We start from the raw sequence: 14,287 nt of genomic DNA, 5'->3' as shown, positions 1-14,287 counted from the left end.
GATTCCGTTATAGTCTTGTGTTAAATAACAAATGAGTGATTCCATTATATTCTTCTATGGCTTTGATAATGTGTACACTTCCTCACAGTTGGGAAATTACCCGTCGCCCAGAGGTTTCGCTAGAAGAAACTAATTTAATTCTGGTCAAACGTCATCAACATGTCGCGATGACGTCTCGCTAATTGGATAACTCTGTGAATACACACTGCGACACATGTGGAGCTTCCCTTTTCTATAACACTGCAGAAGGAAGGAATAACAGAATCCGTAACTCTAGGGGGCGGGATGTAGTCCAGTTGTAAAGCGTTCCCTTAATGTGCGGTCGGTCTAGGATCGATCCCCGTCGGTGGGCCCGTTGGGCTATTTCTCGTCACAACCAGTGCACCACGACTGGTATATCAAACGCTGTGGTATGTGCTATTCTGTCTGTGAGATGGTGAATATAAAAGTTCCTTTGCTACTGATGGAGAAATGTAGCGACTATGCGTCAAAATTACCATATGTTTGACATCCAATAGCCGATGATTAATATATCAATGTGCTCTAGTGGTGTCGTTAAACAAAACAGACTTCTTCTTCTTCCGTAACTCTATCCCATCAGAAAGAACAACACAAAACATGGTCTAAGGGGTCGAACACAGTGTGATCTTAAACCTGACGGCTGTTACAAACATTTGGAATCACTCTTTACGACAGAAGATCGCCTGAATACGAAATGGGGTTAATTCAGGTACAACTGCCCTAGACAGTTCCACCAAAACACACTCCACAGTTATATTATATAGTTTTAAGTTGCAGATCTTAGTTTTAACCCGTAAAAATGGATCCTATATTCTGGTACATTTGGATAGTTACCATAGAGTGAAACGAGTGTGTGACGATGAAACGGGAAATACCCATAAAAAATAGATTAAAACTCGTCTCTAGAATTGTTACTTCTTAGAGGTCCATACGTTTCTTAAAATATAAAACAAATGCATTTTGTGGTATTAAAGTGACCCTAAACACTTAGGATGTACGGAAATGAATAATTTAAACAATAAAATTTAAGTAATGTCTTATTCCAATTGTGAAAAACGTCTTTAATAGTGACCAATTCGCAGTAGTGTTTATAACTAGGGTCCGTCGCTTTAAAATGCATTGATGGTTTTCTTCTTCTTTGTTTATTTTTTTAATACAGACATGGAAGTTTGGATATGCTAACGGGTTTCTTATTTTACTTTGAAACAAGAAAGCAAACTGACTCTCTCATATTACACATGCCTCTACAGTTAGTGACAACAGAGCACACAGGAGCGGAACCAGGTGATGGTGATGGGGTGCGCACCTCCTCTCACGAACTTCATTGGACTATCAAAATCATCTATACATGATGCATGTTAGTGAAATTTGGAATACTGTAGATGCCATTTTTTCTTGACGTTGCATCTCCTCCCTAGAACAAACCTGTAACCTGGAATGAGATTGTGTCAGCCGAGTCCTCGCTGTTATCACCACGACCCTCCGTCTCTTCGTCTCCTAAACGGAAAAGGGGGCGCGATCTAGCTCAGTTGGTAAAGAGCTCGCCTGAAGTGATTGTTGTAGGATGGAATAACTCGGTGGACCCATTCTCTGATTGAGTTTTATTCCTGTCCCAACCAGTGCACTACAATTGATATATCAAAGGTCGTGGTGTGTGCTTTCCTGTCTGTGGGATGGTGCGTATAAAAGATCCCTTGCTACTAATGGAAAAATGTAGCAGGTTTCCTCTCTAAGACTATATGTCAGAATGACCAAATGTTTGACATCCAATAGCCGATGATTAATAAATCAATGTGCTCTAGTGGTGCCTTTAAACAAAAGACACGTGATTGCCACCACGAGCCATTCCCAATCTGGAGCTCGACGCGGTAAGACGTGTTTGTTTCGCTTGTGCACACTGCACGTGCTTTCGTGTGCTCGACTTGGGGGATCGAGGCCACTCATGTGGACATATTAATCGGACTTTAAACTTTTAGACCTTCGTTCAAAATTTCATGTCGAATTTACTTTTTTTTAAATATAACTAAATAGTCTGATCCTCTCTTCTTTATTTTTGGACTGTCCTTCTAAAATGCTCCAAATTATTTAAATATTCGGCAGTGGTATATGGGCACGTTAAACTAGATATCTATCTATCTATCCACCACGGACCACGCAACCCGCCGACGTGGTCGCGTCGTCAACACACACGACCCTGCATCAGGTCTACACGACACCTGACAATAAATCCCCGGTGTACAATACAGGCGCTCTTTAATCCCAGGTAAGACCGGTGATCGATTAGAGCAATATTTAATCAACATTTCTCTCCACCGCCGGGTCTCTCATTCACGGCATTGTCACCCGACACGCTGTTAGGCCACGTCCCTTCAATAGTTGTTGTCAGGCCGCATACGGCCTTGTTACAATGATGTGGGTTTTAAGCTAGAAGGTATTGAGTTCGCGTGCCGATTCTTGCCCCAGAAGTGTTAGACCACTACACCAACCTGTCTCTCTCTCTCTCTCTCTCTCTCTCTCTCTCTCTCTCTCTCTCTCTCTCTCTCTCTCTCTCTCTCTCTCTCTCTCTCTCTCTCTCACACACACACACACACACACAATCATTAACAACTAATCATTAACCTATGTTCTGGACCGACAGCCCGGAAATCTGAGGTTTGTGCCCAGGACAGTGTGCTTGAACCGTAATTGAATATAAGCACGAAAATATGTCTCGTGCTTTAATTCGTTTGTGGTTTGTATGACATAAACATGACTTGACATGAGGAATGACAGTAAACTTACAAATAAGAAGGATGAATAATCCTGAGGAATGACAGTAAACCTACAAATAAGAAGGATGTATAATCCTGAGGAATGACAGTAAATCTACAAATAAGGAGGATGTATAATTCTGAGGAATGACAGTAAACCTACAAATAAGGAGGATGTATAAAACCTACAAATAAGAAGGATGTATAATCCTGAGGAATGACAGTAAACCTACAAATAAGAAGGATGTATAATCCTGAGGAATGACAGTAAACCTACAAATAAGAAGGATGTATAATCCTGAGGAATGACAGTAAACCTACAAATAAGAAGGATGTATAATCCTGAGGAAAGACAATCATTCTTCTGACAAAAAAGAAGGATGTATAATCCTGTGAAGTAGAATCTTCCTACAGAAAATGAGAAAGATGTATCATCCTGGGGAGTCATAAGCACTTAAGAGTGATTCGTGATTTTGGTCACGACATTGTGAAAACATCGTTTTGCCTTTTCCTTGTACAGATATGCAGTTTTGAATCTGATAGTTTTGTCATTCAGATTAATTCAACAGGAGTGTCTAGTAGGTACGTTCACTATAATAGGAAATAACTTCAATGGCGTCAATCTCTCGAAGCGACAAAATCACTATTGGCAAATGGATTGCACCAGTTATCAGTGGTTTGAAGGATAGGAGTAAATAATAACTCAAGTACATATATAAACCAATCAGACATTTGTTTTAAATATCTCTCTTAAGCAAAGAACGAATATAGCGTTTTGGTGTTACTGATAAATTTTGAAAATATCAAAGGAACGCCGACCGAGAACTATAGGTAAAATTAACATATGGGTTTTATTTTTTGTTATTTTATTGATTCGGTCGATTAGCACTGAAAGTTATAAAAAGAAAGACATGTTTTATTTAACGACGCCCTCAACACATTTTATTTACGGTTATATGGCGTCAAACATATGGTGAAGGACCACACAGATAATGAGAAAGAAAACACGCTGTCGCCACTTCATGGGCTACTCTTTTCGATTAACAGCAAGCGATCTTTTATATGCACCATCCCACACAGGGTAGTACATACCACGACCTTTGATTTACCAGTCGTGATGCACTGGCTGGAACGAGAAATAGCCCAATGGGCTCACCGACGGGGATCGATCCCACACCGACCGCGTATCGAGCGAGCGCTGTACCATTGGACTACGTCCCCCCCCCCCCCCCCCCCCCCGAAATTTATAAAATATTAAACAACTCGTATCGGCCTTAATAACTTGTCACCGTGTCCGATTTGCAAACTAGATTATGTATTCATGTTACGCAGAACGTATGCAGAGCGATCGCTAGTAATAAACGATTGTTAGCCATTCTATGAAGCGTGTGAATCTTTTGTATGGTCATTGTATCGCGCACTTTATCATTCTAAAAGATTTGATTTACCTCAACGATCACCCTTAACCCAGCCACCCCCAGAATGCTCGTGTGCCGACTACGGTGGTCGCTATGGTTACGTAAGTCAAACCGACCACGACAGAATGTGTACTTACATTTCTGTGTATGACTCTGTTGTACTTACGATTCCTGTGATCATAATGGCTAGCGAATTTAGTGCTTTCTAACGATTTGGATTATCGGTTACTTCTAAGTCGGATTATTTGTATATGGTTTTACTGGTTTATGTATCAACGTATGGAAGGAATTATTATATTAATACACTATCACCGAGGAGCCATATAGCCACTGGAGATTTAGTCCATAAACCAAACTAGCAGTGCGAGGACACAATAGTTTATCACGGAATGCAGTCATAAAACGCAGACGACTTTTAACTTAGTTCGGAGTTGATTTCGTTTTACGGAGTTGATTTCTTATACCGGAGCGTGTGTGTGTGTAGATCGGTTCACGATTCATTAGGTTATGGACACTTTCTGAGTAAAGGATCTCGAGTTCGCTTAAAACCCCCAGACCGTGAAGTTAGACAGGACAATCGGTGATTTTATCCGAGTACACAGGACAGTCTGTACAGGTGAGTTCGTCTTGTGATGGATCTGCCGCCTCCCGCCACGAAGAGGCTGATCAAGACGGCTCTCCACCAAGCCATTCTAGACTGTCGTCTACACCAGGTCAGACTGCTCGTTTTCAAACATGGCGTTAACATCGACAGTCGCGACATCAACGGCCGCACCCCGCTCATGCTGTCGTGCATGATAGCCAACCCGGAATATGCGTACAAGATGGCGAAGATCCTGTTGAAGTCTGGGGCGTCGCTCAACGTGAAAGACAACATGGAGAGAACCGCCCTCAGCTACGCCTGCATGAACGGACGGGAGGGCATCGTGGCCAGGATCCTCAAGGAGGACGTCCTGGACATCAACGAACCGGACACCGACGGCAACACGCCTCTTCATCACAGCACCTTAAGCAGCAATCCTAAAATAGTGGAGATGTTGGTTGAAGCCTTCAAGAAGTTCGGTTTGAACGCCGACAGAAGAAACAATCTTGGATATACGGCTCTGCTCCTTGCCTGCAAGTTTGGTCATTACGTGTCGGCCCACATCCTGCTGACGCGGATCCAGGCGTCCCCGACTCTGAGGGATGGGGAGATGTACCTGAACGCGGCAGACTGGACTCGCAGGAGCCACGATGTTCGGATGACCCTTCAGAACACCATCCGACGCTCGCTGGCCTTCGAGAGGGAGCCCACCCAGCACACGTTGTCGTTCTCCAGAGAGTCGACGATGTACCAGAAGCCGTTCACGCCCGTCTGCCATCACACCAAAGCACAGAAGAATCCACTAAGCTGCAGCTTCGGCTCGGTGTTGAAGCTGCCGGCGCTGTTTGAAACGTCTGTGAATGACAGTGATAGAAGCGAGGTCTTCATTGACGGACTGGAGGCAAGGCAGGTTCTGCTGAACGAAATCATGGACACAGAGCCCAAACAGCGACCTTTCTCGACGAAAACCACCAATACAAGATGGGCGCATCCATCCACGGCTAAACTGATGTCTTTGGGCAGACGCAGCAAAACGGCAGTAATTCCGGACATGGTAACGTTGTTTCGAATATATTCTGAGCAATATCAACCAGACTGGAAGAAATATCATCGTAGAAGTGAAAGAAAAGTGACGCTTGTGACATCATTAGATAACACATCTGCCATCAGTGGAGAACTTCCGTCACTGGAGGCGCATGCGCCGTAATTAGAATTCAAAATGGGAGTAAATGTTAGACATTAAATTTTATGACATCAGAATAATGTCATTTTGTTCCATATACCTATAGGTTTATTTTGTTTATATTGCTAACAGTATGTTGAATTTTCGTAGTGTTGTTATGTGGATGTTGCAATACATGACAGTGACTGTGTACTCAAACAAAACAGTTCCTGAAATGTGCAAAACTTACATGTAAATAATTTCAGTTTGGTTTGATATAACAAGAAAGGTAAAAGGGTTTTGGAGATAAAAAAAAATACCCTACTTATTTTTGTGTGCAATTTAGAAAACAATCGGCTCAGAAATAAATAACTTGCAGTAAATTCCATAGTATGAAAAAAAGGCTTTCCCTGTATACTATTAATTATTTAACATTAAATTATAATGTTGAAATTAATGTAACAAACATAACACCTTATGTTTCAAAATTGTTTATTTGTCTGTTCTCAATGACATTAAACCACCGCTATTCCTACTCGTTGCCAAATGTTTTTCGTTTGGTATAGGCTTACGAGGCACAATAATGGGTGAAAATCGTGATAAGCAGACCCCGCCATCTTTTATCAGTTGTTTAGCATTCGCCAAATAATTTTAGTGATTGGACTTTTCAATGTATTCATACATTCTGAAGCCTTTAGTTTAAACATATTAGAGTCTGATTCCAACAGGCGTTAGATATATACTCTTCAAAAAAAGTAGGGGAACTCTAATAAGAATTTACAATTGCCAAAATTGTAAGGTATATTAGCTGTGGGGAATGGTTATATGATAATAACGAATTAATTGGGAAAACATTACAACAGGTAGTTCAGTATTACAGTAGGTTGTATGACCACCAAAGATCTTGAAGGACGATTGGGGTCAGAAGTGAAATTTGAAAGTTGACGTTTTTTTATCAGTAAATCGCAAATTCAAACAATAAAAATTACTAAAAACAAAACAATAACAACTGTATGATCAACAGAATGAAAATGATTGACAGAAATAATGTTCCACAATGATTAATTGACCTTCCTGGAAATGGTCAAAATCGAGAATGACACCCCACGCACGTGTACGGGACAACTGCGTGATGCACGTGCAAACTATGGAATGTGTTTCGGTGTGTTGATAAACAGACCTGAACGTTTTTTACTAGGATGTCTGTGGTCAAAACTTATGCTTGGTCTGATAGTTGATATTAACATTAATATTTCAGGTTCCCCTACTTTTTTGAAGAGTATATTATTAAGAAAGTTGATATGCGTTAGTTTGTCGTTTTCTCCAAAATATAGCAGTGGCGATTTTATATTGGCCGGTGGACAGACAGTCCAGATGGTTGAGGTGTGTGTCCAGGAAAGAGTACAAAAATAACCATAAATGAAATGAGGGATATATGAGACAAGAAATCATGTCAGGCTCAACTAAAGTAGTTAGCCCCCACCCCCCACAAAAACCCCCAAACAAACAGAAAAACAATAACACTTCTATATATGGAATTGTCTAAAAAGTATGGGAGCTGTAATTTTAATATTTCATAAACATTACTATATATGTATATTTGCATTTAGTGAACATTGTAGGCCATTTGGTCACATATTGTTAAAATAGCATCAGATACAAAATTGTAAATAAAAATGTGCGACGTTAAAAGCTAAGTGAAAATGTATTTACTTTTGTTTACTTGAAATAGTAGTCAGTGTGTCCACCGGTTTGTTCGCAGACTTTCTGATTTTTTCCATTGTGATTTCTTGCCATTTTCCTCGTATTTTGGGGTTTGTTTTTAGTTCATTCTCCGTGAATGCTGCCGTGCCGTAAACAATGGTAGATAAATACGTAGCTTTTCACAGCGCTTATTTTACTCCAATTTTGAATGTGTTGCTGTTTTAACAATATTTGACCTACGAGTCTACACTGTTCACTGAATGTTTCAAATATCCATATTATAATGAGTGTGAAATATTAAAATTACAGTCCCCATACGTTTTAGACCATTCCATATCCAATAAGGTTATTGTTTGTTTGGGGGATTTTTTGTGGGGGAAGCCATCCGATATATTTCAACGTGGCGACGAAGGGTTATATTTGAATGGTGCTAACAGCTGCTGCCAACGCTTGGTACAAGGCCGTGTCGTCTGTTGTATGAAAAGATGCTAAAATGTGTAAAAGTGAAGCTTGTCAGTGATATCATAGTCCAATGACTGAGATAAAAGTGAAGCTTGTCAGTGATATCATAGTCCAATGACTGAGATAAAAGTGAAGTTTGTCAGTGATATCATAGTCCAATGACAGATAAAAGTGCAGTCCTCGCAAGTGCCAACACATGAGGTTCTACTTGACCTGCCATTACTCTAAAACACATCGCATGCTATTAAAATTGGGAAGCGTACCATTTTGAAAATATATAATTCATTCATTCGAACTTATTTTCGTGTTTATATCCAATAAAGGTTCAAACACGCTGCCCTGGGCACACAACTAGGCTATATGGGCTGTCTGTCCAGGACAGTGGGTTAATGGTTAGTTGTTTGTGATTAGTGATCGAGAAATTGGTATAGTAGTCTTACACTTACCCATCGAGTCGTTAAACCTCGCTCTGGGTGGGAGCCAGTACCTGGCTGCGAATCCAGTACCTGCTAGCCTTATGTCCGATGGCTTAACCACGACATCGCCGATGCCGGTAAAAAGATATCAACCTAAACAGCACTATTAGCTGTTTAAAATATTAAACATTTTAAACAGTATGGTGTGCCCACCCGTTCCAACCACAGTTATTATTGTTATTAATTATCTTAATATTATATATTCACGGAAACAAGTTTCTGTGTAAATATTGGTCAAGATATGTTTAACGATAATGAAGGGGAAATCAATTCGTTTTCAAGAAAGTATTTTGGTCATTCGTAAACATTATGAGAAAGTTTGCACAATTAGATTGATGTTATCATCTTTGTCAAATTTTAGCCACATTACAAACTTTGCAAGTTTATATGGTACACAGGAACATTTCCCGCTTTTCTTCCTTCCTTGGGCTATTTTTAACATTTACTTATCCACTTCTAACCTCTAGAAGTCGTGTGTATCATTGTAGAGTATCTAATGGAATAAGTTCCTGAACCATGTACAAATATATAGAGTTCTGTTGTCGAGAAAGCTTGAGCCGCGGTGCAACAGATAAGGTATGGCAGGTTATGACAAACTGATCTATACTGACACTAAGCTCTATACCTCGCCATTTCACTTCTTAAACCTTCGGTGAAAAGAAATCGACAACGATTATTCTCAAGTGAATAATAAACTCACCTTTCGCTGGTATACACATTAGCCTAATATAACAATAAGTAAACAGTATTCATGAACGAACGCATCGAAACAGTAGTAGGTAGTCTCTCTCTCTCTCTCTCTCTCTCTCTCTCTCTCTCTCTCTCTCTCTCTCTCTCTCTCTCTCTCTCTCTCTCTCTGTCGGTCTCTCTCCCCCTCTCTCTATCTCTCTTGCTCTGCTAGCCCCTCTATCTTTCTCTGCCCCGCTCTGCCTCTCTCTCTCCCCCCCCCCCCCCCTCTCTCTCTCTCTCTCTCTCTCTCTCTCTCTCTCTCTCTCTCTCTCTCTCTCTCTCTCTCTCTCACACACACACACACACAACTAAACACATATGAGCATTCACATATACATCCAATGTGCTCTAGCGGTGTCGTTAAACAAAACAGTTTTTTAACTTTAACATAATCACAGCATATATCACGGTGTTGAAATAGATGTCAAAATTATATTTTGTTCATGCGTTATTCTAATATAGACGCCACACTGCCTTATTTATTCTTGTTTTCATATTAATAAGACAAACACAACTGCAGCTATAACAAACTGATATTCTTCGGTGAGATGTGGGGGGGGGGGGGGGGGGGGGGGGGGGGTGAATACTTGACAAAAGTAATCAATTACGATTACGATTACTTTAGAATGTCACGATTACGATTACGATTACAAGATAATTGAAAGTAATCGATTACGATTGCGAATACATTGTCTAGTAATCATGATTACAATCATGATTACATTTCCACAAATCTACACAAATAATGAAATGATGTGACCACCATGAAGTTATGCATTTTATTTTACAACCATACCGATTTCATTCATTGAAAGACATAATGGATAATTTTGGATTATTTATTAAATTATTTCAAACATTTATAAACGTATGTATACTGCAGGGAGGGAATCTGTTTTTAAAACCAGATTTATTATTCTTAAATTTGGATTATTGACCATAGGTATAATTATTTTATCAATTCATAACATATATATTTTGTTATATTATTGAAATAAGCCATAATTAGTAATTGCAAACTGTCTGATCACTATTACTTGGGGGGGGGGGGGGGGGGTTATTGTTTGTAGAACATATACCATTTAATACCATCCACAAATTAAAATAATTAAAACAAATTTTTAAATCTATAAATGAAGACATAAAGAACGAAAGAAAAGAACAAACAGGTAAATAAATAATTAAATTGATATCTGCATACATATACATGAGCACAAGTTGCTCATTGCATTTAATTGTTGACATTCTAAAAATGACTATTATTAATGAATCGATTTGCAGTCATGCTTGCTTTGTGCCATATTATAAGGATCCAATTGTATCGGTGAAAATTACCATTCAGGATGTGTTTATTTTTGTATCATTAGAAGCGCCGCGTTTCGTAGAACATCTATTAAAATCAGCTTTCGGGAATTTTTATCAGACGTATTAATATTTTAAGCTATTTTAAAGGAAAATAAACCAAGGTTTATCATGATAGATTACTTTCAACTGGGTGTTTGCTTAATTAGTTACGTTATTTGTATATATATTATTTTCACACAAAAAAGGGGAAACAAAAGAACGACAACAGTTTCAATATCAACTATGATTTGAAAACATCAATGTTGCTTGACATCGTCGTCGTTAATTTTACTATTTGCAAGAAACCGCACAAAATGCTCAGTTTTAGAACATTAATTTTAACCGTATCATTGCATAGTTCTTCCGATCTATGTACGTTATCTTGCAACATAATTGTGATGCAATAGTGCAAAGGTACAAAACAGGATTAGCTGAAATCATAGGATTGGTTCCGCTTGGTTAAAGTTAAAGTTTGTTTTGTTTTACGACACAACTAGAGCACATTGATTGATTAATCATCGGATATTGGATGTCAAACGTTTGGTAATTCTGACACGTAGTCATCAGAGGAAACCCACTACATGTTTCCATTAGCAGCAAAGGATCTTTCATATGCACTTTCCCACAGACAGGAAAGCACATACCACGGCCTTTGACTAGTTGTGGTAAACCCCAGCCCCGCTTGGTTAACATACCTATATTTTAATTTCCCTGAAGGTACACATAAATGACACTCTGTTGATAATTGATCTAAAGTTTGTTTTGTTTAACGCCACCACTAGAGCACATTAATTTATTAATCATCGATCGGTTATTGGATGTCAAACATTTGGTAATTCTGACATATAGTCTTAGAGAGGAACCCCGCTACATTTTTCCATTAGTAGCAAGGGATCTTTTATATACACCATCCCAGAGACAGGATAGCACATACCACGGCCTTTGATATACCAGTCGTGATGCAATGGCTAGAACGAGAAATAGCCCAATGGGTTCACCAACGGGGATCGACCCTAGACCATTAGGCGAGCGATTTACAACTGGCTTACATCCCGCCCATAATTGATTTAATGAGGCTTTTTAAAAAGTTCTCAGCCTCTGTTTTGCGGGTTTTACAATAACCCAGACTATTATCCTGGACTCGACTGGTTATTATTTCAATCACGCATCGGCTATAGTGGGCATGTCGTTGTTGTTCTGTGTTCTGTGGCAATATTGATTTGTAATTGACACACCATTTTTATTCGTGTTTATTGGTTTCAACTCCACCCTTGACAAGTGGCATTAATAACAACTCTCATTAAAGGAATGACTTTTAATTAAATATTTTTTCACACATTTCACAAAAAAATGTCACATAATTAATTAACTGTCAAGATACTGACAAAAACGAACTCGGAAATGGGACATAGGGTAAAGTGATCGTGAATAGCACAGCCTTGATGCTTCACATCACAGTTATTATCTTTACAGTGCAACAGCTGACATTCTTTGGACTTCCTTTGTCAGTTTTGTTTGAAGTAAGCACTTCATTAGCAGACATTTAATATGGTGGAAAATATGAAAATTGTAAGTCGGACAATATGGTCGGAAGTCTCACATACAGGTATTTATTTTTTACATATTGTGATCGCTTTTAGAGTGAATAATACTTGAAGTCGAGTCAGACATTGACGTCATGATCAAATGACACATCTGAATTGTCCAACTTAAAATCAGCGACGTGCCGGTGGCTTAACCTTCAAACATAAGTAAAGTAGTTATGTGTGTAGAAGTATCTACAAAATAAATATCATGTTCATTAGGATACCATGACTACTTTTTTTTATCGCCGGTGAAAGAGAAATAAACTGTTTTAAAGTGTATATTTTATCGTATTCCAAACTCCCGGTCTTGGTCCTGTCTTCTAGTGTTACACGAATGGATTGTCATCGAGTAATTGAAACGAATAACACCTTGCAAAAGTCCTATTGATTATATTTATAATTATAAAAATCGTCCATCCCTGTTTTAGTGTAAAATACCCAAAATACGGTTTTAAAGTTGTCTGTCAAAACAACAGTTAACCCTATATATCAGGCGCATGTGCATAAAATTGTGTAGAGACAGAAAGAGAGACCGAGACAGAGACAGAGAGAATTGCTATGATGCTGTTAAGAGATTCTTTCATTATTTCCCATACACAAAACTCTCATTCAGAGGAACTTGACATTTCACTCAATAGCAATATCAGTTTTGCTGGATTAACTCACGGACACGACCGACAAAGAACGGGTCGCATCAAGATAGCAGATCTTCAAACAGATTGTCCAGCCCGGGGCTTCACGGAATTAGCCGAAGAGACCATATGCTATGACTGACGCTGTGTGGCCGTCTGTAATTGCGATTGATCGTAAGTGGAGTGTTAGTGAGAGGATTACTGACGTTATAAAGTGGAACTAATGAAATGCCTCATGGAAGCTAATCACAATTAGTGAAATGAGTAATCTACACAATGGTTACTACCTCCTAGTAGGGGGTTGGGGTGGAGGCGAGGCGTTTCAGCGAGTCCAGTCAGTGTTTTTGTTGACGAGTAATTTACTGTGTCAAATGACACGCATTTCATGTAAAGCACATTTGTCACTTTGGGTGACTTCGTTGTCGAACATTAGGTGGCACCAGAAAGACAATTTGAAGCCTTCAGGAGAGTTGTAATTTCAGTATCTTAGTCCTACAACTCGTTGTTTAAAAAAGTGCCCAACTCGATCGTTAGATTCTTTTTGGGACAAAAAAACAACCTTATATAATAAATGGTATCTCTCGGTCCACTCATGTAGTATCCTCTATAATCATTCAATGTCTGTTCTGAAACTAATAGAGGTCACAATATGAGCAAATCCAGATCGACGTCATCTATATAGTCTGAAGACACAATTTTCTGACTCAATACAGTTTTAAAAACCACGTTTTGAATACATGTAAATCGATAAATATTGAAAACGATCTACGTGTGAAAATTAACTAGTGTTTTGTTGAGACTACATTATTTTATGCAATGGCTTAAACGTTTAAAGGAGGGGATAATTAAGGCATTTGGCCTGGTATGCATATTCAACGATATATAATGCACATTATTGCTTAATATCAACAAGTATAATCGTATAGTTAATTAATAAAACGGTTAAATGTGACGGCTATTATATATAACAGGCGCACCCATTGTGTACCATCCCAGTGAATACGCCCTCTGGCGAGCTGGTGGTTACGTAATACCTAACGTGTCACGTCAGGAATTAGTCTTCGAAATGAAGAAACAAAACATACCTGATTGTTGCGGATGCATCACAATGTTCTGTAATAATAGCCATCCCAGTAAGCCAGCAACAATTATATATTATTTTTCAATACAAAATAAACCACCATTGTCAAAGTGTTGAAATAACTGTATTATGTTTTGTACATAAATTCACCCATGTACTGAAATAATAATCGGAGTGTGTTCTTGGTTAATTGGTATTTTCTTTCCGTGGTCTGTACCTGTGGTTCCTGATTGGCAGGTGTATATTTAGACGGTCCCCAGACACTGTGTCTAGACACACTAAAAAGACGTGCCTCTTTTATTAAGATCACAGGGTATTGTGTAATAACCGCACGGATAT

The 14,287-nt window shown here is 39.0% G+C and overlaps 1 protein-coding gene across 1 annotated transcript; it reads left to right on the top strand.

Annotated features, from left to right (window-relative positions):
• Positions 1–4,311: 4,311 nt before the first annotated feature.
• On the top strand, positions 4,312–6,412 carry LOC121375691 (inversin-B-like). The gene has a single exon (XM_041503275.1). It carries the CDS (start codon positions 4,822–4,824, stop codon positions 5,977–5,979), a length of 1,158 nt encoding a protein of 385 aa, XP_041359209.1. The 5' UTR covers positions 4,312–4,821; the 3' UTR covers positions 5,980–6,412.
• Positions 6,413–14,287: the final 7,875 nt, after the last annotated feature.

This window comes from Gigantopelta aegis, chromosome 6 (genome assembly GCF_016097555.1).
Source record: "Gigantopelta aegis isolate Gae_Host chromosome 6, Gae_host_genome, whole genome shotgun sequence".
Taxonomy (NCBI): Eukaryota; Metazoa; Mollusca; class Gastropoda; order Neomphalida; family Peltospiridae; genus Gigantopelta; species Gigantopelta aegis.
This window is presented reverse-complemented; position numbering and strand designations above follow the sequence as displayed.